This window comes from Pelodiscus sinensis, chromosome 6, assembly GCF_049634645.1.
Source record: "Pelodiscus sinensis isolate JC-2024 chromosome 6, ASM4963464v1, whole genome shotgun sequence".
Classification (NCBI taxonomy): domain Eukaryota; kingdom Metazoa; phylum Chordata; order Testudines; family Trionychidae; genus Pelodiscus; species Pelodiscus sinensis.
The window spans coordinates 103,067,801-103,092,251 of NC_134716.1; the positions used below are offsets into that span (position 1 = coordinate 103,067,801).

Genomic DNA, 24,451 nt, shown 5'->3' on the forward strand with positions numbered 1-24,451 from the left:
AGGGGCTTTTGCGCAAGAGCCGTTCTGCCTGAAAAAAAGTGGTAGAACGGCTCTTGCGCAAGAGGGAGGTTTTGCGCAAAAAGGAGCCATGTAGATGGCTCCATTTTGTGGAAAAGCCCCTTGTGCAAAAATGGTGGCTCATTAAGTATGCAAATGAGGTGCCGCGATATTCACTGCTTCGCCTCATTGCATGTTTTCTTGTGCAAGAGAGCGCAGTATAGACTTAGCTGGAGGCTACATCTAGACTGCAGAGTTTTTCCGAAATACCAGAGTAGTATGGGTATTTTCCTCTTGTTATATATATAAAACAATTGAACATCCAGGGGGACTCTTCAGTAAGACGTAGGAATGGCTGGAGGCAGTTGCAAACTTTCTTGCATTTTAGCAAGTAATTTCTTAAAATAATTTTCTACCAATTTTTTAAAATCATTTTAATAACATAGAAGCTTTTTATATATTCACTAGTTTCTGGATACCCCAGCCTTGCACATATGAATAAACTTAGTTTTTCTTACAATAATAAAGCACAACTGTAACTTTGTAATATGAATTTCAACCAACTGATACAATTCATAGTCGTTTACGAGGAAGTAATCAAAGGGTTTCTTAGTAAATGTATGATAGAAAGAAGTTAGCTAAATTACACTGTCCTCTAGTGGCAATCAACATTGCTGTTCTCTACATTTTAACTAGAAATAATAGAATCTCTTAGAGCAGTAGTCCCCACTGCAGTGCCTGCGGGCGCCATGGCGCCTGCCATGGCATTTACGTGCACCCGCCAAGTGCTCAGGGCCAGCCCCGCCCCGGGCGCATGGCACTTGCGCGGTGCTGGTCCCAGGTGCGCAGCACATGCGCGGCGCCAGCCCCAGGCGCATGGCTGGCTCCGCCCCTGGGCGCACAGCGCATGGGGAGCGCCGGCCCCGGGCACACGGTGCATGGGGAGTGCTGGCCCCGGGTGCCCAGCACGTAGGTGTCCCCATGCCTAGGCGCATGGGCAGCCCCGCCTCCAGGCGTGCAGTGCATGGGTAGCCCGCACCAGGGTGCATGGCGCATGGAGAGCACCGGCCCCAGGTGCGAGGCTATGGGGAGCACCCACCCTGGGCGCGTGGTGAATTGGCAGCCCCACCCCCGCATCACATGGGGTCGCCACCCCTGGGCATGCAGTGCATGTGCGGCCCTGTCCCTGGGTGCCCGGCAGCTCCAAAAGCTTGGGGACCACTGTCTTAGGGTATGTCTACACTACAGTGTTATTTCAAAATAGTTATTTTGAAATAACTCGTATACACACAAAATGCATTTCGAAATAGCGCACCCACACTGAGTGGACTCTGAATGACATTTAAGGCTGGCCGGAATCAGTTCCGGCAGGTCACCAGGTCAGGACTTACTCTGTGGGACTGCTGCCTGAGGCTATCTGAGGTCTGTGCTTAAAGGGACCCTCCCCCCAGATAGCCAGTTCTCAGGTTTCCCTGCTTGCTTGTCTACCTCGATGAGGGACAGCAAAGTATTTTGTCTCTGCGTGCTCTGATTGCCCTCACTTGGGACATCACAGCATTCTACAACATGGAGCCAGAGCTGCCCCTGGGCACTCTGGTACTTCTTGTGGATGCATTGCTGAAGGAGGAAGCAAGGGGAAGAAGTGTAGCCAGACAGGAACCCCCACCTGTAGCATCCATCTTGCTTGCCTGGAGCATACAGGACACACACAGAGCAGTAAAATCAGCATAGTCTTTGAAGCCTTGACAGGAGGGCCAGATATGCTAGCTCACTGGATGGCTGTAAACAGAGATACGCCAATTGTTGACTTCGAGGCTGCAAGCACTGCCTTGGCTGGCACCAATATTGATACGAACACACAATCGTCCGGGAGGGAGGACTCTCCCGCCCAGTAAAGAATGTCCAGTACTCACAATTTAGTTATCTCTCTTGCAAGTCTAAATTAAGTTGAAATTCCCTTGTAAGAACAAAGACGGACCAACACAATTTGGCATCTTAGATAAGAAAGAGGATACAGGCCCCTATAGGTATAAAGATGGGCCCAGCAGCACACTTACTCTGAGCGTCAATCTACCATCTATCTGCTGGTCGGGTTAGGTGATTGGCCTCCCGAGGTTCCACGGGGATGCCCACCTCGTATTCGTCTTTCCTAGGAATTGAGAGACCGGCCCTGGCCTGATACGCTGGAGTCGAGAGGAGCAGAAGGGGGTAAAAATTGTACCTGGATGTGTCCTTTGTCTTAAGTGTACACATAGACTTAGAGCACTTTAAAGATTAAGCTGTCACTTGGTACCATTATTTCTATTTTCTATCTTTATTTTCTTTGTAACCATTTTTAAGATCTATATTTGCTAGCAGTTAAGAAATAGAGCAATAGCAATTGTAACCATATGATTTATAAGCTTCTTTAATAAACGTGTAACTGTTTAAGCTTTAACCTGACTCCTTCAGTTGCTATAACAGAACCAGATACAATTTAAAAGAACTCCAGCCAGTCATATGGGACAGATACAGGCAGAGCTGGGCATTTAGATCATGTCGCCTCCAGGGGGCAGATCCATAGGAGCATCCGTCAGCCTTCCATGGGCTGCCTGCTGCGGAGGGACCCGGGTCCTAGCAGCTAAAGACATGGGTATAATAAGCTCTCCCTGCAAACTCTGGGGCGTGTCAGCCTGTTGGCTGCCCACCGCGAAGGCACCCCGGTCCTAGCGGTCAAAGACACAGATGTAAAACTTCTCGGGGCGCCCGTCGGCCTCCCCTAAGGCTGCCCTCTGAGATAGGACCTCGTGTCCTAGCAGTTGAAGACTCAGGTGTATAACACACACACACACACGCACTGCCCTGACCATCGGCTGACTAGAAGGGGGAAGGGAAGCTCAGGGCTCAGGGTTGGGGGGTCTTGCCGGACCAACTTGATTGTCATGCAAACCTGCTCCTGAGTTTGCATGTGGCCTTTGGTGGCCAGGCTGGCAGCTATCTTGCCATAGACAGCTGTGTTCCCCCATCTAGTGCGGAGATAATGGACGTTGGGGGTATCCCCCCCCAACCTGAATAAGGTCCATGATCTCCACCCTGGAGCAGGAAGGCACCCGCCTTCTCCGGGCTCTGGCAGGCTCCTGGGAGCTGGCAGACTGCTCCTGAGGAGCGGTAGAGGGCTGGCTGCCAGTGGCTTGCTGGCTCATGTTTTGGAGCCACTGGGTCACGGGCAGTGACTGCTGGCTCTGGTCTGGCAGGCTTGGAGCTGGCACAGGAACTGTGGTCAGAGTCTACCCCTTTAAGGGCTCTGGGGAGCGGGGAGGGAGAGAAGTGTTCTTGGTTGAGGCTGGAGTGGCCACCAGGGCACGCTGGGAAGGCTGGAGGCCCCCTATTTCAAAATAAGTGTCTACACAGCAGACCAGGGAGACCGAAAGCAAAGCCGTGGAGCACGCCCACAGCGGGACAGCCCAAGCGCGCCCGGGCTGTCCCGCTGCGGGCGTGCTCCAAGACTTTGCTCCCCATCTCCCTGCAGACCAGGGAGATGGGGAGCAAAGCCGCTGAGCACGCCCGCAGCGGGACAGCCCGGGCGCACTTGGGCTGTCCCCCTGCGGGCGTGTTCCGTGGCTTTGCTCCTGTCCCCCTGGTCTGCTGGGGGGGGGGGGGGTTCAGCAAAGCCGCTGGACCCTCCCAGCAGACCAGGGACACCAGAACAAAGCCGCCACCTGGGCGGCTTTGCTCGTTTACCCAGGAGCAAAGCCGCCCAGGCGGTGGCTTTGCTCGGGTGTCCCTGGTCTCCTGGGGGGGTCCAGCGGCTTTGCTGGACCCCCCCCCCAGCAGACCAGGGACACCGGGAGAAGCTTTTCTCGCCCCGGAGGACACGGGTGGCGACCGGCCGCCTGTGAGCTCCGGGGTGAGAAAAGCCCCGTTCGTAAGTGCGGATCCGACATAAGTCGGATCCGCGTAAGTCGGGGACTGCCTGTATGTGTTTGCCATAGTCCCAAGCAGCCTGAGGTCTCTGAATATGAATCCTCCAATTTTCTTTAAAAACGTAATGCTGGACAGTTTTAGAATCAACACCTTTGTATTATATGGTCCATCTAAGTTGATACAACACATCCTAGCACATATCCATCCAACATCTCCCATCTCCATAATCCAAGGCTACGTCTAGACTGGCATGACTTTCCGCAAATGCTTTTAACGGAAAAGTTTTCCGTTAAAAGCATTTGCGGAAAAGAGCGTCTAGATTGGCACAGACACTTCTGCAAAAGCACTTTTTGCGGAAAAGCGTCTGTGCCAATCTAGATGCGCTTTTGCGCAAAAGTGCGTCTAGATTGGCACAGATGCTTTTCCGCAAAACGTGCTTTTGCAGAAAAGCGTCTGTGCCAATCTGAGCTGTCTACACTGGCCCTTTTGCACAAAAGCTTTGCACAAAAGGACTTTTGTCCAAACAGGAGCAGCATAGTATTTCCGTAAGAAGCACTGATTTCAGACAGTAGGAAGTCAGTGTTCTTGCGAAAATTCAAGCGTCCAGTGTAGACAGCTGGCAAGTTTTTCCGCAAAAGCAGCTGCTTTTGTGGAAAAACTTGCCAGTTTAGATGCAGCCGAAGAGGCTACTGGTTTAAACTGCTATGCCTACTGTACCAGAAGGGATACTCCAATTGGTCATTCTAGCAGCTTTAGTCAATTTGCACTACTGAAACAATGAAACTACTTCACCTGTTATTATGAAATCTATGATGCCTACTGTGACACCTTACATTCTCAGATTTTTCCTGAACATAATCACAAGCACATATATCTTTGCTGGATTTACAAATGGAATTGAGAATAGGGACTGTCCTGACTTGTTCCATGGATTAAAATGAATGTGGCAGAAATCGTAGTTGTGAATAACACTGCATTATAATTAAATTTGTTCAGTGTAAAATCCAAAACGATTTTATGTACCAGAAATAAAAAATAAGGCTTTTTCATGGAGTCAGGAGCCATTTTATTTTCATGATCAGTAGTATATTATCTCACTTCTTGAGACATCAATCCTAAATCATCAAGTGAATGAGATTACACATATTATTCTGATAACGAGCAATTTAGGAAATTGAGCAACACTACAGATCAGCAGGAAGACAGGTACATGGTGCTTACAAGATTCACAAAGTAGTGACATGGGAATCATTTTATAAATGGTAGATTACTTAAAAATAATCTCATGGGTTTTGATAATTGGGAGTGGTGCCACAGCATTATTATTATATCCCTCTGGTTAACACCCCCGCTCCCCCCCACTCCAGTCTCCCTTTGTTAAAGTTGCTAGTTCAGGTTTCATCTACTCTAGGAGCTTTCATCCTGATCATAACAGCCATAAAACCTGAGCCACTGGAATAATAATTTACAATAACTACCCAGAAGCTTGCCCCAGTGGAAAATAAGAACCAGTGGATGCAGCAGATTCCTCCTTTCCTAGACGAGCAAAAAAGGGGAAGCCAGTCCAGTAGTCAAGGTGAGAGTTCTCTAGTCCCGCCCCGCGCAATCGCGTCTGGGGAATTAATCTGTCGTTCCTGTGGTTTCAAGACAACCCCGGGGGCTCTGCTCGGACCTCCCCGCAGTGTCATGTCGCTCTATCCGCCATCCATCCCCCGCCCCTCGGGCCTAGGTCCCCCGGGTCGTCCCCCACAGCTGCCCTCTTCCCAGCCCTGGGCTCCCCTGCTGTTTGACCCCATCTCTTGCCCCTCCTTTGGGGCCTTGGCTCCCAGGCACTGTTACCCCATTGCTCGTCCCTCGACAGTCCCCCACCCTTCTGACCCGGCTCGCTCGTCCCCCCTCCTCCCACCTTTGGCCCGGGCTCAGGCTCCCCCACCACGTCTCCCCGCGCCGGGCGGAGAGGTTTCCCCGGAGCACCCGGAAGTGGCGCGCGGGACATAGCGGAAGTGCGGGGCGGGCCCAGGTCTCTTTGGTGCTGGCGGCCGGAGGAAGATGGTGAGCGCCGGGAGGGGGTCGGGGAAATCCGCTGCCATCCAGCGGGGTTTGGGGCTTGCGCGGCGCGAAGACGCTGCCCCGGGTCCGGCGCGTCCACACGGCACGATGGAGCTGCGCGCTGGGGCTCCAGCCCGCCTCTGGCGCGGGCCTGAGCAGAGGCGCCGCTGCCGGGGCTGGTCATGTTCTCTGTTGCCGCGCCGGGTGGCTGAGAACCGGGGGGGGGGGTCTCCGCATTTGGGGTCCACCCCGCGGGCATCTGCCCTCGCTTCTCTCCGCCCCCTGCCCCCGCATGCCGGGCCAGGACCCTCCTGCCCCATGGAACTAGCTCTGAGTGCCCCGAGGGCCTGCTTGTGCTGGCCAGGCGGCGTTAACAGCGCGGTAGCGAAGGGTAAACCAGTAACCTGCTTGGCAAACATCCGATAAAAGCCTCCTGTTCGTTGGGGGGGGGAAGGGTCAGTGGCGCAAAACGGGGTGTGCGTGGTGAGCCAGCAAATATGAGAGGGCGTGAAGTAGGAAGGACTGCCTACATCTAGGACTGTCAAAACCATTGTGCCAAGTTGTTTTTCTGGTGAAAAATATTTAAAAAGTAGCTTGTCCAGAAAGAGTGCTTTGATGAAGTGATGAAAGATCATTTATGGGGTTGAGATCAGAATTAGGAATCTAAAAATTTCTAGACCATTTCCAAGCAGTTAGTGCTGTCTCATTTTTATAGTATAAAGGTGGGGACATACAGAAATGTAATTCCTATTTAAGAAATTGAGATGTGATACTCATCTCAGTTTTATGTATGTTAGATGTACTTCCACCTCTGAGGTTGTGCTCACCTTTGATTGCTCCCTTAGAGTGTCTGGAGAGTTTCAAAATACATTGTTTTTAGGCACATATTAAATAAAAATAAGGTTTTGACTAGTGTTTAACTAAGACTTTCTGACATACAACTTCCTGAGTTCTATTTCAGACGAAGGGAACATCGTCATTTGGTAAGCGCCGCAATAAGACCCACACTTTGTGCCGTCGCTGCGGATCCAAGGCATACCATCTCCAGAAGTCCACCTGTGGGAAATGTGGGTACCCTGCTAAGCGCAAGAGAAAGTGTAAGTATGGAATCCTCACAAATTATTTGTGTAAACTTTATTCTTTGAATTAGTTTTTTATGAAGAAACTGTTTCTGTAATATCAGGATAGTCACTTGTGAAAGTGATGATTCTGTGTCCATGAACAAAATCAAAACCGTATTTTCTGTGATTTAATAGAAAAAAATTGTATAAGGCTGTGGTGTCCATTCAGTTCTGAAGCAGTAGCCATCGTAAACTAGCCACGCTCAACTCATGTGCTAGTAGCTAGTGTGTTGGAGACTATGTGTATAAAGAGTTCTTTGGTATTCTGCAGTGCACTTAAGAGTTTTCACAGGGCTTTTTGGTCACTACCTACTGTTTTCTTTATTATACATTAAAAAAAAAACCTGGGAAAATGAGCGCTTAAGTTTTAAGAATGTGATAGTACATGGTTAATCAATGAGTTTGGGTTCTTTGGTTAACTTTTACAATTACATGCAAGACGACGATGCCCCCAGCCTCCCCTCCATGCTGCTGCTTCTGTATCAGAGGCAGCAGTATGGGGGGGAGGGGCAGGAAAAGCTGGCTCCTCACGCACACCGGCTCTTGCGAAACGGCTCGCACTCAGCGTGTAAATGTGGAACAACTGAAAAATTCAACAATTCCATGTTTCCAAAAACCATCCCGGATTTTAACATCCCTATTAAGTTCCCATTGTACCCATGTGATATGCTCTGCAAATAGATATACTTCTCCAAATCAAATGTATACATATATACAGTGACCCCATGGAAACAACCACTTGTCAATGTGCATATATATATTCAAAATATTGTCTTGCATATATGTTACTAAAGATTTGCTCTGCAATTGCGTGATACTAAATACATCTAATTGTGTAAATTGCTTTCCAGATAACTGGAGTGCCAAGGCTAAAAGACGCAACACCACTGGTACTGGTCGTATGAGGCACCTGAAAAATGTCTACCGTCGATTCAGGTACAGCACTGATTTTCAACAATGCAAGTTACACTATAACATGAAATCTGCACAGGCTTCTAATACCTTTTTAAAAAACATTGTCCAAATAAACACTTATTGTCTTTTTCTTTTGTAATTTATGCAGTACGTGTGTAGTCTTAAATTTTTCAGTTTATTGTAAGCATACTGTAACTTAAGGTTTATGATAATTCTTATATTTGACCCAGCGTTCTTTGGTAGCATTCTCCATTTTTGTAGCAGGATCACAGAATGAAAGTTCTGAGTTCTAAAGCAGGATCTCCCGTAACATGTCAAATGAACTTAACTACCTCACTGTATGTTTAATGAATGTTTATAAATGCTTTGGAAAGCCCAGTTAATGGGGGCTACATCAGAGATAGTATTGTTAGTTTCACATTTAACTTTGGCTTTATAAACAAGCAGGAATCAGAAATGGAAGTAATATTATCTCTTAAATGTGAAGCAGTATCTACACGAAAGTGTAGATAACTTGATATTTTAGTTAAAATAGCTATGCCAGTATTTTCCTCTATTGTTGAGGAATGAAGAACATAAGAGAAAAGGAGTTAATGGAATTTTCCACAGTGTTGATACTAGTGACATAAAAAGTCGTTAGCGGTTACATGCACTGCAGTCTCTGCAGCATAAACCTTAACTAAGCTTTATACTGCAGAGCCTGCAGCAAAAGCCTCCCTGGGAGCTGGGTCAGTAGGGGCGGCCAGTAGGGGCTGCCAGCCGGAGTGGGGCGGGAACCCCTGCCAGGGCCTGGCTTCTGCTGGGACAGAGCCTTCATTGGGAACTGCTGACTCTCCAGTTGGATAGAGTTTAATCGATAACATTAACTGATTAGCATTTCTTGATTAATCAGTTAAACTCTAGCATCCTTAGTTAATACATTTCTCTTTGGGATGATTGGCTTTCTGTTTCTGCACTTTGTTTCACTACTCCATGTTTAGATGATGTATGCTCTGGCAGACTTGAAAGGATTTTCAGACTTTCACCTTATCTTTCAAAAATAGATCATTTTAGTCTTGTCCAGCACTCATTTTTGGGGGGCAGATTACTTCAAATTATCATTAGATCTGATAATTCTTCCAGGCACTGATAAAGTAAATTGAAGAGATTTTGCATCTCACAGATTGGGGCCTGTTGTCCATTAAAAAGAGTACTTATTTTTCTATCTTCTGGTTGGTGGTAGTTGCACGAGATCTTTGAAAGATTTCAGAGAGTTTTTGGCCCATGTGAGGCATTACTAGCAGAATCCGGAGATGATATTGTGATCATCGTATTTTGCTTTAAATTGTGGAGGAAATCATGTCATATTGATGAGAAATATTTTGATTTCCAGGATAGCCACCCATGAATAGCTAACACATTTTTGTTAGTCTGTTCCTTTTGCAAGAAACGTCATGATTGCCAGTATTGATGAGTTAGCAATATGTGTAAATAGTACAGCAATACTAATCCAAGAAAATGTACCTTATTAACACTAAGATAGTTATGTTTAATAAGTTGAAATTGCATTCAAAATGAATCACTTAAAATCGTGCCTTCCATGTTTCAATGTGGAGTTCATATGTAATCCAAAGCATCACTACTTCATGATATAAAATATAACAAATTAACACTGATTTCATTAGTGATTCTGTAGTGTTGCTCTTGAAAGTCCAAAAAAGGTTTATAGCTAGAGTCAGTGTTAGCACTCATCCTTTTGGCAAATGTAGTCCTTTTCCTACAGCAGCTGTCATAGAAAAGTTGTAATAAACCCCATAGTGTCCTGCAGCCTTCTATATGATATATCGAAGGCCATGTCTACACTACTCCTGAAGTTGCTCAAGATGTGAAAAAACATCCCTGAACAACGCAAGTTACACCAACAGAGCACTGACCATACTGCAGGAGAGCTGTTCCTATGGACATAGCTATGTTGATAGGAGAGCTCTCCCCTGTCTGTATAGAGCAGCTACATGTATGATTGCCGCTGTAAGCTCACTTGTGTACACATGGCCCAATGCATTTGTTAGCTGCATTTAATTGCCTTATCTTGGTGAAATTTGAAGTTTGTTTGTTTGTTCTCTGGCCACTCTCACTTTGCTTCAGTTTACTTCATTAGTAATTGGAAGCTAGGGGATTTGTATTGTGTTCATGAGCAGCTTGTCAATGATGTTTCTCTTTAAAAATGTCTGAACATATGAGTTCCATAGTGATTTTGACCTGTAACTGAGATAAGCTGAACCAAAAACATTGTCTGAAACTTTCTAATCAATACTACTTTGTGGAGCCTAGAATAGAAAATTCTTTCAAAAACACTAACTCTGTTACTGTCTTTGTACATACAGGAATGGATTCCGTGAAGGAACAACACCTAAGCCCAAGAGAGCTGCTGTTGCAGCATCCAGCTCATCTTAAGGACTCATCTGTTTGTTAAAATAAATGGCCTAATATAGAAAAAAGTTGTCAGGGTTTTTTTTTACACATTTTACTTTTTTGAATGGTAAGAAGTCTATGTTTATGTGTGGGTGTAATAGATTCTGACAGTGTTGTGTTGAAATTTATAAAACGCATTCTGTTAAATGATTCTCATCTAATCATATTACATGAAAGAGTGTTCATCTAAATATTACAATTGCTGACATTTTACCAGCACAATTTTCTAATCTACATCCATCCATAGATGTTCATTGCTTAGTAGCTTATTACTGTTATAACTAATTTGTACACAAATGTGCACAGTTCTAGATATGACTGTATATAAGATGCATATTTTCCTTATTCCATCTGAAAGAAAGCAATTTACTCTCTAAGGAACTATAAATATTATTCCAATAGAGTTGCCATGTGCACTGGAGCATACTTTAAGAATGATTTATGGCTTTAGTTTTAGCTGATGGCTATCTTTGATGTTTCTGGTCTTGCATATGTTGTACTTTATCTAACCCATTTGTTCAGAGGGTTATTGTTGGGTTGAGTGAAATGTTCAAATCTGAAAAGAATTAGTGTTTTAAGTCACTAATGAACTTGTGACCTTAGCCTAGTCCAGTGGTCCCCAACCTTTAGAGGCTCCCAGGCGCCCGGGGGTGGGGCCACTCACGCGCCGGGCGCCCGGGGGGTGAGCCGCGTGTCCGGGGGCACGCCAGGGGACAGGGATGCCCTTGCACCCGGCGCCGGCATGTGCCCTGGGGCTGGGGCCACCCGAGCATCTTGCACCCAGGGCCGAGGCCGCACAAGCGCCTTGTGCCATGGGGCCGGCGCCGCCGCCCGAGCCGCGCGCCAGGGCTGGCACTGGCGCCGCTCAAGCGCTGTGTGCCCCCATGTGCCCCGGGGCTGGGGCCGCCTGAGCGCTGCACAGCTGGCGCCGGTGCGTGCCACACGCCTGGGGCTGGCACCTTCAGTGCGCTGCGCACCGGGGGCGGAGCAGGAGCGGCCCAGGTTGTCGGTGGGCACGCACAAATGCCCCGGCAGGTGCCATGGCGCCCATGGGCACCGAGTTGGGGACCACTGGCCTAGTCATTATTACTAAAGACCTAACCAACAGTTGGGGGTCAGGCATCTGGATAGGAGTCTCCCTGCTCTTCCAAAAAGCAAAAGAAGCAGGACCGTAGTAACATTCTATTGCAAGAAGAAGCTAAATGAATTCTTTGCTTCAGTCTTCACGGCTGAGGATATTGGGGAGATTCCCAAATCCGAGCCATTCTTTTAGGTGATAAGTCTGAGGAATTGTCCCAGATTTATATTGTCCCAGATGGTCATTACAGGAGGTTTTGGAACAAATTTATAAAGTTAACAGTAACAAGTCACTGGGACCGGATGGCATTCACCCAAAAGTTCTGAAAGAACTCAAATGTGAAATTGCAGAACTATTATCTGTGGTTTGTAACCTATCCTTTAAATCTGCTTCTGTACCTAATGATTGGAAGATAGCTAATGTGATGCCAATATTTAAAAGGGGCTCTAGATGTGATCCTGGCAATTACAGACCGGTAAGTCTGTCAGTACCAAGCAATTAGTTGAAACTATAGTAAAGAATAAAATTGTCAGACACATAGATGAACATAATTTGTTGGGGGAAAGTCAACATGGTTTCTGTAAAGGGCAATCATGCCTTACTAATCAGCTAGAGTTCTTCGCGGGGATCAGCAAACGTGTGGACAAGGGGGATCCAGCGAATATAGTATACTTAGATTTCCAGAAAGTCTTTGACAAGGTCCCTCACTGAAGGGTCTTAAGTAAAGTAAGTTCATGGGATAAGAGGGAAGGCCCTTTCATGGATTGATAACTGGTTAAAAGACAAGAAGCGGTAGGAATAAATGGTAAGTTTTTAGAATGGAGAGAGGTAACTAATAGGGTCCCCCAAGGGTCTGTCCTAGGACCCATCCTATTCAACTTATTCATAAATTATTTAGAAAAAAGGGTAAGCAGGTGGCAAAATTTGCCGATGATACCAAACTGCTCAAGAGAATTAAGACCAAAGCAGACTGAAGAGCTTCAAAAAGATCTCACCAAAGTGATTGAGCAACAAAATGGCAAATGAAATGGAATGTTGACAAATGTCATGTACATTAGAAAAAATAATCCCAACTATACATACAATATGATGGAGACTAATTTAGCTACAACTAAAGAGAGATCTTGGAGTCATTGTGGATAGATCTCTGAAAACACCCAATCAGTGTGCAGCGGCAGTCAAAAAAGCAAATAGAATGTTAGGAATCATTCAAAAAGGGATAGAGAATAAGACAGAAAATATCTTATTGCCTCTATAGAAAACTATGGTATGCCCACATCTTGAACACTGTGTACAGATGTGGTTGCCTCGCCTAAAAAAAGATGCATTGGTATTGGAAAAGGTTCAGAAAAGGGCAACAAAAATTATTAGGGTTTTGGACAGGTCCCATATGAAGAGAGATTAAAAGGACTTGGACTTTTCATCTTAGAAAAGAGGAGACTAAGAGGGGTTATGATAGAGGTCTGTAAAATCATGACTGGTATGGAAAAATGAATAAGGAAAAGGTTTTTACTTATTCCCACAATATAAGAGCTGGGGGGGGGGTGTCACTAAATGTAATTAATAGGCAGCAGGTTTAAAACAAGGGAGTTTTTCTTCACTCTGCGCAGTCAACCTTTGGAACTCCTTGTGAGATGATGTGATGATGGCTAGGACTTTAACAGGGTTCAAAAAAGAGCTAGATAGATTCCTGGAGGTTAGGTCCATCAATGGCGATTAGCCAGTATGGGTAGGTATGGTGTCCCTAGCCTCTGGAAATGAGTGACAGGAGAGGGATCATGTGAGGATTATCTGTTGTGTTCCCTCCCTCTGGGGCATCTGGTATTTACCACTGTCAGCAGACAGGACTGGGCTAGGTAGACTGTTGGTCTGACTCAGTATGACCGTCCTTACATTCTAATAAAGGTACCATGTGTAAGGACACTTTCTCCTTGCACCCCTAGGAAGTAGTGCTCTAGGGGTTAGAGATGTGCTCAACATGTGACTTACTTACATAGGTTGAATGACTGCATTACTGAATGAATTTTGCGCATTAGTTATGTGAAGGAACTGGTTAGGAGTCTTGCAGTGGATATTCATGGTTCTGATTAACAGCCTACCCTGGAGGACTTGGTCATCCACAGCTTGTTCTTTATCTCTTTGGATAATGCTATTTGAAAAACTGCTGTATTGGTGAAATAGTAGGCTGACTTGAGGCTCTTTAGGTGAGGGAGAGGCCTAATAGATAAGACCGCAAGGTTGAGTATTTACTGGTACAGTAGGCCTACAACCAGGCTGAGATATTTATGGTACCTTTTTGTTCACCTTGTAACAGTTCAAGAGTGCAAGATGTTAACAAGCATCTATCACTACACCTTATTACACTAGAAAGAAAGATCAGTCACAAGTTAATATTCTGATATTTTTAAAAGGTGTTACTCGTGTCTTTGCTTTCATAACCAGTGATAATGGTCTGCCACATACCCATCTATCAAGCTGGAGATGGGTATATGATAGACCTCGAGCAAAGAGAAATTGGGGAGGGATTGCAACAGTGATTTTTTTGCATCTGAATGCATGTACAGATCTATCCAAGCTATACAATTTTAGACCTACTAGGGCTATTTCTAAACTAGGAAAAATTATTACTGCCCTAGTCCTTCCCTCAGCCGGTCCTGTCTTTGTATATACAGGAATAGATTCCATGAAGGAACAACACCCAAGCCCAAAAGCTGCTGCTGCAGCATCCAACTCATTTTAAGGACTTGATCTGTTTTTTAAAATAAATGGAAAAAGTTGTCAGGCTTTTTTTTTTTTTTTTTTTAACACAAAAACCTGCTGTATCATCAATAGCACAACCACTACCATCAAGCATTTTGATACTGCCAAATTATTTGTTATTTTGTTGAAAAAGACATTTTAAGATTTCACTTTACACTTAATGTGTTGTGGTTTCTCATTTAATCTTGTAAGTATATATACATAGGCATTTTTAACCAATTTTTACATATTTGTAAGGAGATTCATCTATACCACATGACTACTGTCATGGTAAAGTGTAATGGTGAGGAAATTAAAAGAAACTAAGGTTCTTAGGAAAGCTTCCATACTGAGCTGTAAAGTTTGGCCTATATCACTTTTCCAAAATCCTTGAATGAGAACATCCACAGCCCTTGAACCCTAGGGAAAGGTTCTGTACTAGTCCCCAGATATAGAGGATGTAAATTCTCTTTCTACGTGGCAAAACATTAGTATCTCTGATTTTCAAGAACACAGCCCACTTAGGAATTTTTATTTTGTGAGCAATCAGATCTACTGACTGGAAAATCCAATATGCTGTTATCAAGGAAAATGCCTAGTCCTTTTCTACTACTGCTTCCCTGATGTGAATTACGTTGGGCTGTATTATGTGAGGAAAAAGGTCAATTTGTGTCATAAATAGAAGTGCTAGCGCAGAAAATCAATAATGTGTATGTAACACTGAAAGAGATGAATGAAGGGATTTTTATACAGGACAATAATATAGTAACCTGTTGACTACTTGAACACCAAATAAAAAATGCAAACCTGGTCAATTACACTTTTGTGAAATTCCTCTGAATACAGTACAAATGATACAAGTCATTTATAGACACAGTTGTTGGAGCTGTAGGTCAATATCAACTGAATTAACATCAGTTTTTCTAGGTTCTTGCTTTGTTGTAATCTGCTAAACTAAGGTATCTTACTTTAACAAACACCATAAAATAGTTAATGTGATAATTACTTGTGAATTATTTATTTTGAACATTAAAATCATACTTGTACTTGAGAACCAGTTTTTTTGTTTTTTGAAGGGTAGGAGTGAAGCACTTATAAATAAGAGCTACTTTTTCATGTTTTAACATTCTGAAGCTTTCCAATACTCTTAAGCTTGTCCATGTTTTAAAAACGAAGACCCATTTATTTGTAATTATTGTATTGATAATAACAAGGCTATTCTAAAACTGATTGTAATAAGGTTTGTCTTATCACCATCTCTTTCTCAGAGCTTGGATCATCACCTTATTTATAAGAAGCCTCTGTTTCTCTAGAGCAGTGTTTCCCAATTTTATTTGGCCATGGAACCCTTTTCAGCTTTTCAGAATTTCAAGGAATCTGTAGTATCAGAGGGGTAGCCATATTAGTCTGGATCTGCAAAAGCGACAAGGAGTCCTGTAGCACCTTATAGACTAACAGATGTACTGGAGCATAAGCTTTTGTGGGCAAAGACCCACTTCGTCAAATGCATGACAAAGTGGGTCTTTGCCCACGAAAGCTTATGCTCCAATACATCTGTTAGTCTATAAGGTGCTACAGGACTACTTGTTGCTTTTTAAGGAACCCCTAGGTTTGTCAAGCAAAAAACAGGGGGACCCACCAGTGCATGAAAATCACATTCCTTCCCCAAGACCCCACCCCTTCCTTGATGCCCTATCCTCTCTGTTCTCCTTTCTCTATCACTTGCTATCCCCAGCCTTGGGTTGAGGCAGGAGATGCAGGCTCTGAGGTGGGAATGAGGGATTTGGGTGTGGGAAGGGGTGAGAAGTGTGAGCTCTGGAAGGGAATTTGGATGCAGGAGAAGGGGATGCTGGCTCGGGGAGGGGGCTCCAGGCTGGGGAGTGTTGGGCTCAGGTGGAAGGTTGGGGTGCTGAGCAAGCCACATGCTTGTGGATGTGAGGGGCTCAGAGAGGGAGGCTGTGAGTGTGATGGGCTCAGGACACAGATTTGTGATGTGTGGATGGTGCAGGAGTGTTGTGGCAGAAGACTGAGGCTGTGGGGATGCGGGAGTTTGTGGATGTGAGAGGCTCAGGACAGGGGGTTCCAGAGTATGATAGACTCAGATTTGGGGTTAGGTGGTGCAGGAGTGTTATGATGCTTCAATGAGATGGGGTTTGGTCCCAATTGAGGGCTTGTTGCCAGGCTTTATTTTTAAATAAAATATTGTCAAACTCAAAAGGTTTTAGCATTGTCGTTATTTATGAGAGGGGTGGAGAACCTGTTTTGAGTCAGGGATCACTGACCCACAGAAAAGTCAGTTGGGGCCACACAAGTGAGATGCAAAAAAATCCCTCCAAAACCCCCAAGCCTCACTAATGTAGCCCCAACTGTGCTGGTGAGGGCAGGAGATAGGGTGCTAGTGGGTGCTGGGGCCAGGGAGAGGGTGCTAGTGGGTGCTGGGGCCAGGGAGAGGGTGCTAGTGGGCCTGTGTGGGTAGCAGGATTCTGGCATAGGTGACGGACTGCTGGAGCAGGATGCTGGGGCAGGTGGCAGGATGCTGGGGTCAGGGACATGGTCCTGCTGGGCACTGGAGTGGGTGGCAGGGTGCTGGGACAAGGAACAGGGTGATGCTGGGGTGGAGGACAGAGTGCTGGTGTAGGTAGCAGAGTGCTGGGGCCAGAGCCAGGGTCCTGGGGTGGGTGGCAGGGTGCTGGGGCCGGGGACAGGGTGCTGCTGGGTGCTGGGGACAGTGCTGGTGGGGGCAGGGGCAGGGTACTTGTGTGGGGGAGGTCTGGACAGGGGCAGGGGGCAGGGGAAGCTGGGACCAGTACCTGGCAATCCTGCAGCACCTCTGGGTTCTGGGAAGTGTGTGACTGCACTTCCCCTCCCCAAACAGCTGGTGTGTGCACTGCCTGAACAGCAGGGGCTGTTACACCCCAGCAACTTACTTCCATGATGTCATCCTGCAGGGGAGGGGGGGAAGGGTGCGGGGAGTCCCAGGGCAGAGCGCACTGCCTGCACAGTTGGATCTGCACAGCTCCGGGTCTCCTGGCCTCTCCCCACCACCGCTCAGAAAGGCCGTGGAACTAAGTTACCGGGTGCCACAGCCCCAGCTGTTCAGGCAGCATGCACTGGCTCCTTTGGGGAGGAGAAGTGCTTCCCTCCCTGCTGTAGGTCACGTGGGATCACCCCTGTCTGGCACCCCCTTAGTGTGCCGGCCGGGAGCAACTGTTCCCCTCTGCTTCCGCCTTGCTACGCCTCTGCGTTGCCAGGAAGGAAGGGGAAACAAGTGTGCTGCCTCTGACCCAAAAAAAGTGACCAGACATGATGACCCAGGTGTGCTGCTTCTATGGAGCCCTCAGCTGAAGCTACAGAAAGGGTGCTAAGGCTTATTGGTCCTGATAGTTACTCTATGTTCCTGGCTGAGAGATGAGGGCCCAGTCAGAGACATGCACATCCTAAACGTGACTGAATGGATGATATCAATGGGAAGATTTCTGCTTCTTCCATCATAGGATGCTATTTCAGAAAGGCCTGTTGGGATAAGATGGGGAACAGCATTTTTGCACAGTGACTAGCCAGCCTAGGGAGGAGGACTGTAAACTAGGTTCAAAGGGAGTAAGTGACAAAATCCCACAGGTAAGCATAAAAGTTACATTAGCAGAAGTCTAGGTGGGATGGGGGGAATAAGAAAAATTACATTAGGGCCATAGGAGCAAACAGGGAAATCACTTCAAGTTGTCTACACACACATATGAGAGACTGGAAGAACTGGAAATATTAGTACTTATCACAGAGATAGTGGTGCAAATCCATAGATCTCTGCATCCACAGATGTAGATGCAGATGTCTGCAGCTCGTTTTTGCATATATGAATGTGGATACCAATTTTGTTTCTAGAACCCCACAAATTTGTGGATATCTACTTTATAGCCGTGAGTATCTTTTGATACAGATATCTACGGCTCATTTTTGCAGATATGGATGCCAATACAGATACAAATTTTTTATCCATTCAGGGCTCTATAAACAGCAATGATTCTCAATCTTCAGCCCAATCAACACAAAGCTGTGCTGTGACATCCTCAGGGCTATTTAGATAGCATTGAACATATTGTGGGCTGCATAATATATAACCCACTATGCTAATAGGTTATAAACCACTAGCATCTAGAGATGCAGCTTGTTCAGGAATTACAGGCATAAGGAGAAGGTGTAGTTGATCTCAGGTCCAGAAGGTGAAAAGCAAACTAGGTAAGTCTTTAGGTAAAGATAAAAGGGGGGGAAATAGAGGTTATGCCCACTGTTCCCTGTTAGCTGAGCACTTAGGCAGCCACACAGGAGAGATTCAGATGCCACCCACATGACTAGCAGAGCACCTACAGCCAGCAGCATGAGTTCCTACTGGTGGTGCACATTCACACATGCTTCTGCATGTAACAGAATTTATTGTGTATATGGATGAAGAAAATTAGAGGGAACATTGGTGATGCCATGGTAAGAGGTCTTCTTACAGACCTTAAAATCAGGGAGAGGAAGTGGAGGAGGCGTTTCTAGAACAATATCCAGAGCAGAAGAGCTAGTAATGATGGGGGACTTCAGCTACTCATACATCTGTTGGAAAAGTAATATGGCAAAAGAACAATATTTAGAGTAAGTGCTTGGCATGTATTCAGAAGCCATTTTGTTTCAGAAAGCGGAGGAAGTAACCAGCCAGACAGACATTTTAGACTTGATTCTGACCACAGGGAGAAAATACTTTTGTGTCTGAAGGTGGAATACAAATTACTAGGGGTTTGGAATGGGTCCCATATGAAGAGAGTTTAAAAAGACTGGGGCTATGTCTACATGGCTGAGAAAAGTCGGGAAAAGATACACAAATTACTGAGGGGCCAAATTTCAGAAAAAACTCCTCTTTCAGAACTGAGAGGAATACAAGGATGCCAAAAGAACACGTCTGCTTTTTCGGAAACTGTTCCAAAAAAGCGGACACATTCCTTGTCCTCCAGTATCCTGGAAAAGCTCTACAGTCTAGATGTACCCTTAATCTCGTCTTTCTAAAATGAGAAATCCCAGGCTATGTCTACACAGCAACATTATTTCAGGATAATGTCCGTTATCCCAAAATAGCGTTCTCTGCATCTTAACAGCACGCCTGTTATTTCGAAATAATGGGTGTCTTATTCCAGCTTCCTTTAAATCTCATTGCATGAGGGATAAGGAAGATGCTGGAATAGCGTTCTATTTCAAAATTAAATTTCAAAATAGGTTATCTTGAAATAAGCTATGCAAATTGTGTAGCTTATTTTGTGCTATGCGCAACAATGTAGACAAGGGCAACTCAACACGCGGCCTCTGGGCTGCACGCGTTTGTGTGCAACCCGTGGTGCGGCTTAGGTTTACATGGGGTTCAATACGCAGCCCACAATGGGATCCTTTGAACACAGCCTCCACTGGGAACATGCTCTACAGCGGCGAGTCAATATAATGGTCAATATAATGGTCTTCTGTTGATATGTGTTTTAGTAATTAAATTTCTGGATTGTCATTGCTCATTAAAAGTGCTGTCATAAGGGTGGAAATTGGGTAAACATTGCATTTTATTAATATCAGAAGAACTGACTTAAATGGGGCTACTGATTGCAGGGCCAGATTAGGGGGGGGGGAGCTAGCCGGGCAACTGCCCGGGGTGCCAACCTATGGGGGCGCCAATCAATGGCTATTACCCAGGATGGGTAGGAATGATGTCCCTAGCCTCTGTTTGTCAAAGGCTAGAAATGGATGACAGGAAAGGGATTACATGATGATTACCTGTTCTGTTCACTCCCTCTGGGGCATCTAGCATTGGCCACTGTTGGAAGACAGGATACTGTGCTAGATGGATCTTTGATCTGACCCAGTATTGTCATTCTTATGTAGAAACATACAGATATTCTCCAGAAGAAGCCTAACCCCAAACACTAAAACTTAACTTTTAACGTCACTTTGCTATTTGCAAAGGCAGATTCCTTCTCTGCAAAACTGGATGACTGACCAGGCCATAGGAAATCCCATTCTGGTGGCAGTCTAATGATACTCAGCGCTGAACTAACAGTGGTAACATTTTATTAAAATCTGAAAATGGTGAATTCTCCCACAGCAATTTTATTGTAAGTACGCAATATTGTACGTTCATTTCCCCATTCTGGCATTACTATGGACACCAGGTGGCCTTGAAAACTGGGAATATGTAGTGGAAGCTTGTTAACTCACTGGAGATGCTGATTTCCTGAAGGAACTGCCAGCTGGCAGAGCAGATCACACTAATTGGACTGAGCAATTGGACTAATTGTCAGGAGCAATTTCATCAAGCTTAATATCACAGCTTAACACCCTGCATTCTTCACTCCAGTCCTTCCAGTGACTGCCTCCTTTTCTAAGTCACTCATCTTTGCAAGGTAACAAGGAAGAGTAGTTGCCTCAGAGAGCACACCCCCCCTTTCCATTTCCCTGACATCCCCCCATCTTCCCCAGATGGGGTAGGTGGTGGATAGGCTCTTTATTTTGGATATCAGCTTAGAATAGAGATGTAAAAAGTTGTGTAAAAAATGTAACCACTAAAAATCCTGCAGACCTTACAGCAAAGCTTCCCCAGGAGCGAGGCTGACAACCCCTGTGGGTCCTGCTCCTGGGAAGCTGGATACTGCTGACCCACAAAGAAGTCTCCCTGGGAGTGGAGGCATGGGGCTGCTGGCCCTGCTCCCAGGCAACCAACTGTCACGCTGTGATCTGCACTATATCTGGCTCCCTGGGAGCAGGACTAGCAGCTGCAGCCGGTCCTACCCCAGAGCAGGCTTCATTGCGGCTCCAGAGGAGCCAGTGTGTAACCTGTGGCAGGACAAGCGGGGAGCTGTTCCAGGGAACCGGTAAACGAATGGGTGAGGCTTATCGGTTAACCGTTTACATCCTTAGCCTGCCTTCCCGGCCTTGCCTCGTCTTTTCCCAGCATTTCCCTACGGAGTGGCTCACTTCGCCACTACCTAGCCAACCTCTGTCGCCCCCATGCACCCCTCCTTGCATTCTCACCTCTCCCCGCCCCCCATCTGTGCCCCCTTACATCTCCCATCTCTAGAAACCCATCCAGCTCCCAGGGCTGCGAGGCACAATCCCGGCCCCGGACAACTGCAGCAGCCTCCTCCTCCCCCATGCGCCGCGCGCCCCCGCTAGGTGCAGTTAGATGATTCCACACCCACCCCGGAAAGACACGTGGTTTGCCCGTGCGGAAGGCGATAAGTGGCTGGTCAGGCGGTGGGTCCGCTTCCGGGTTCGGTACGGGAGGGCGCTGTATGTTTGCTCCTCCCCCGAGCCGCCCTCTCTGGGCTATCGCAATGCGCAGACTCGGCTCCTGGCTCAAGATGGCGGCGGCGGATAAACAGAAACATGAACACGGGCGGGTGAAGATCGGGCACTACATCCTGGGGGACACGCTGGGCGTCGGCACCTTCGGCAAAGTCAAGGGTGAGAGCTGGAGACCCCCCGGGGGGGCTGGTGCCCTGGGATTTGGGGTCCTTTCGGGGCGGGGAGGGCTGTAGGGTCTGGCCTGCGGGAGCTGGAGCCGCTCGCCCCTCCTGCTGGCCTGAGGGAGCTGGGTCCTTCCCGCCCCCCTCCGTCAGCCGGAGAGCGGGAGCGGGGGGCCGGGTCTTTGTTCCCGCTCTCCGCCCGTGCGGCACTGCCCTGCCTTGTGTACCCGCCGCAGTCACCTTGCAGGCTGGCGCCGCTGTCTCCGGCCTCCGCCCGTCTGCGAGCGGGCGCCGAGCCACCCCCCCTCCCCCGGATCCCATGCGCGGGAGGGCGGCGGACACGGTCCCCTGCCTGAGCGGGGGCGGCTCGCCCGGGGCCCGAGGCGTGCGCGGCCCGGAGGCCATGCGGCCTGGGTCCGTAGTGCGCAGCTCGGCATGTCGCGGCCCCGGCCGGCGTTAAGCTGCGCCGGTGGCTGGGCTCTCCCGGAGTCTCCGGTTTGCGGACACCATCCGGAGCTCTGACGCTGCCAGGATCATAACGGTGCTGCGGCAGCCCCAGAGCCCGCTTATCGGCCGTGCAGCAATAGCGCCCTGCAGCCGACGCCTGTGCCTACATAAGAGTCGCGCCCGCTGCCTCTAATCGCGGTCAGCTCCCTACAGTTTAACAGCCATTTTCCCGGTGTGGGCTCGGCCACTGTTTCGGACACGATACTAGCTTCTTAGGTGAATCCTCGTGTCTGGTGTAGCAGTTCCTGCGTTTTAACGAGGTCCTGAAGCGGAGTGCAGAAAGCGGTGAGGTAGGCTGGTGGAGAGAAACCGAGCAAAGGCTGTTCCCCTGAAGTTCCTGCAACTTCTGCTGTCCGAGAACCTTGGGGCATCTGGAAGGCGGGCACCTGAGAGACAGTCATTTCAGTTAGACTCCAGTCGAACATCTAAGTTTCAGTTTCCATAATGTAGTTACAGCATGGGAAAATAGTGAAATCAGTGCAATGCTTTTGGAGGGTGTGGAAATGGCTTCTGTTACGTTGTAAGTATATACAGGAAATTATAATTGAATTTGCTGATTTTTGACAATGTTTGGGACCTACCGTCTTGGAACAAAAAACAACCATTGCTTAGTGGAGGAATAGCTTCAATTTTTAAAAAAGCATTAAGAAAATGTGTGTGTTGAAATTCAGCATCACATTTTCAGTTAACAGTGATTGTAACCACCCTTGTGTTTAGAATATTCTGAGTTATGCAGTAAAAATATCAAAGGTTAACACTGATTTAGTCTTTATTTAATTTTGTGAGATTACTTTTTCAAAGTTTCATTTTAAGTATGTTAGTGGTAAAATTCTACATAAAACAATGATGCTTAGCAGTTTTGTAAGGCAGGACACTTTCCGCCCAGTTTACTAATGGGGATACAGAAGTATAGAAAAGTTTTGATGTAGCCTACCTCATTGTATAGCCGTGGGTATATATATCTACATAGTAAGTTAACCCCAATAACAGTGAAGATGTGGCAGCATAGGCTAGCAATTAAAATAGTACCTTCTGGCTTTGTATTTGAGCAGTTAACCAGCATTGAAGTTTGTGCTGACACTTCCTCACTATTATTACTGTCTGTGCTACTAAACTAAAATGGGTGTGGATATGCCTGTCTGTGCTAGTCATACCATCCTTCACCATGTAAACATAGCCTTAATCACATAGCCAATATTAGGACTGCATATGCTGAAGCCACTAACATCGGCATCTTAAAATATGAGAGTCCTGTTGATATATTGTGGATATGTAAATTAGAAATTTCCCCTCATAACTAAGGATGTAAGCGACTAGTCGTCTGGCTGAAAAGCATAAGTTTATCAGATAGTCACTTCCTCCCTCTCCCCTTCCCCCGCCTCTATCAGAGGCAGCAGTGGGAGGGATGGGACAGGAGCCAGTGCAGGGGGGGCTAACTTAAAAGCTGGTCCGTCTGTCCCCAGCACCATCTCCGGGGTGCTGCATGGCCCCCCTGCCTCCATTAGAGGCCACAGGAGAGGGATAGGGAGGCTGCTGTGAAACAGTCCCTGTCCGTTGTGGCCCGGTCTGTTCTGGTAGCAGCCCCTGGCTGTGGCCAGCCCTGGCCACCATGAACAGGGGCTGGCTGGCAGGGGTACTCAAATTGGGATTGCATGGTTATTATATGGGCCAACTGCTCATAACTTCCTTCACTCCAACCCTGCTTACTCTTCAGCATTTTTAACAGTGTTAAATATTTTCTTAAAAGCGTTTTTAATTTATAAGGGGGATCACACTTGGAGGTTTGTTGTTTGAGAACCACTGAGATAAGAAATGGAATTGTACTAGGGACTGGAAAGAGATGTATTCACCAAAATATGTAAATTGTTTTATTGTTGTAACTATTTGTTTGACTAACTGAAGTGTGTTGTGCAACTAAGAAAAAAGAGATGCCAATAGTAATCAAGTAAGGTACAAAATATTTTAAAAATGGGAAGGATATAGGTTAAATTGTTTAGCTACGAATTCTGTAAATTTTAAGCTTTTCCCAGAATTTTTTTTAACTCTTATGTTATTTAACTGAAGGGAAATGTAAAATGTGATTTGTGTCAGTTGCAGAAACATACCAGAAAGGTAGAAGATAAAAAATCTTTCTGTTGATTAACCAACATGCATGCAGTACCAAAATACAGATAGTAGAGCTTGTACTTTGTACTTTGGGGCAGGCTGAAAGA

At 46.5% G+C, this 24,451-nt stretch overlaps 2 protein-coding genes and 1 non-coding gene across 4 annotated transcripts in view; all 3 read left to right on the forward strand.

The window, feature by feature from the left end:
* The first annotated feature begins 5,796 nt into the window (after positions 1-5,796).
* On the forward strand, positions 5,797-10,462 carry RPL37 (ribosomal protein L37). The gene is made up of 4 exons (XM_006139490.4): positions 5,797-5,952; positions 6,911-7,046; positions 7,922-8,006; positions 10,349-10,462. The coding sequence occupies exons 1-4, from the start codon at positions 5,950-5,952 to the stop codon at positions 10,416-10,418; spliced, it is 294 nt and encodes a 97-aa protein (XP_006139552.1). The 5' UTR covers positions 5,797-5,949; the 3' UTR covers positions 10,419-10,462.
* Positions 10,161-10,241, forward strand: LOC112544111 (small nucleolar RNA SNORD72). Its single transcript, XR_003087436.1, has one exon. It is a non-coding gene; the product is annotated as a small nucleolar RNA SNORD72 (small nucleolar RNA).
* Positions 10,463-21,549: 11,087 nt separating the features above from the next.
* Positions 21,550-24,451, forward strand: part of PRKAA1 (protein kinase AMP-activated catalytic subunit alpha 1) — a 28,084-nt gene continuing 25,182 nt past the window's right edge. Inside the window, exon 1 of one of the 2 annotated variants that reach the window (XM_006139488.4) lies at positions 21,550-21,729. In XM_006139488.4, coding sequence (XP_006139550.2) covers positions 21,558-21,729 — 172 coding nt within the window. In that variant the 5' untranslated portion in view covers positions 21,550-21,557. Of the gene's footprint in view, positions 21,730-21,761; positions 22,759-24,451 lie in introns of those variants that run through there. The other variant, XM_006139489.4, reaches the window with a different exon arrangement.

Excerpts from the sequence above, each read along its gene's own strand:
- RPL37 (XM_006139490.4), top strand. Across the intron at positions 7,047-7,921 it reads TGCTAAGCGCAAGAGAAAGT|ATAACTGGAGTGCCAAGGCT; the intron begins GTAAGTATGGAA and ends ATTGCTTTCCAG. Across the intron at positions 8,007-10,348 it reads AATGTCTACCGTCGATTCAG|GAATGGATTCCGTGAAGGAA; the intron begins GTACAGCACTGA and ends TTGTACATACAG.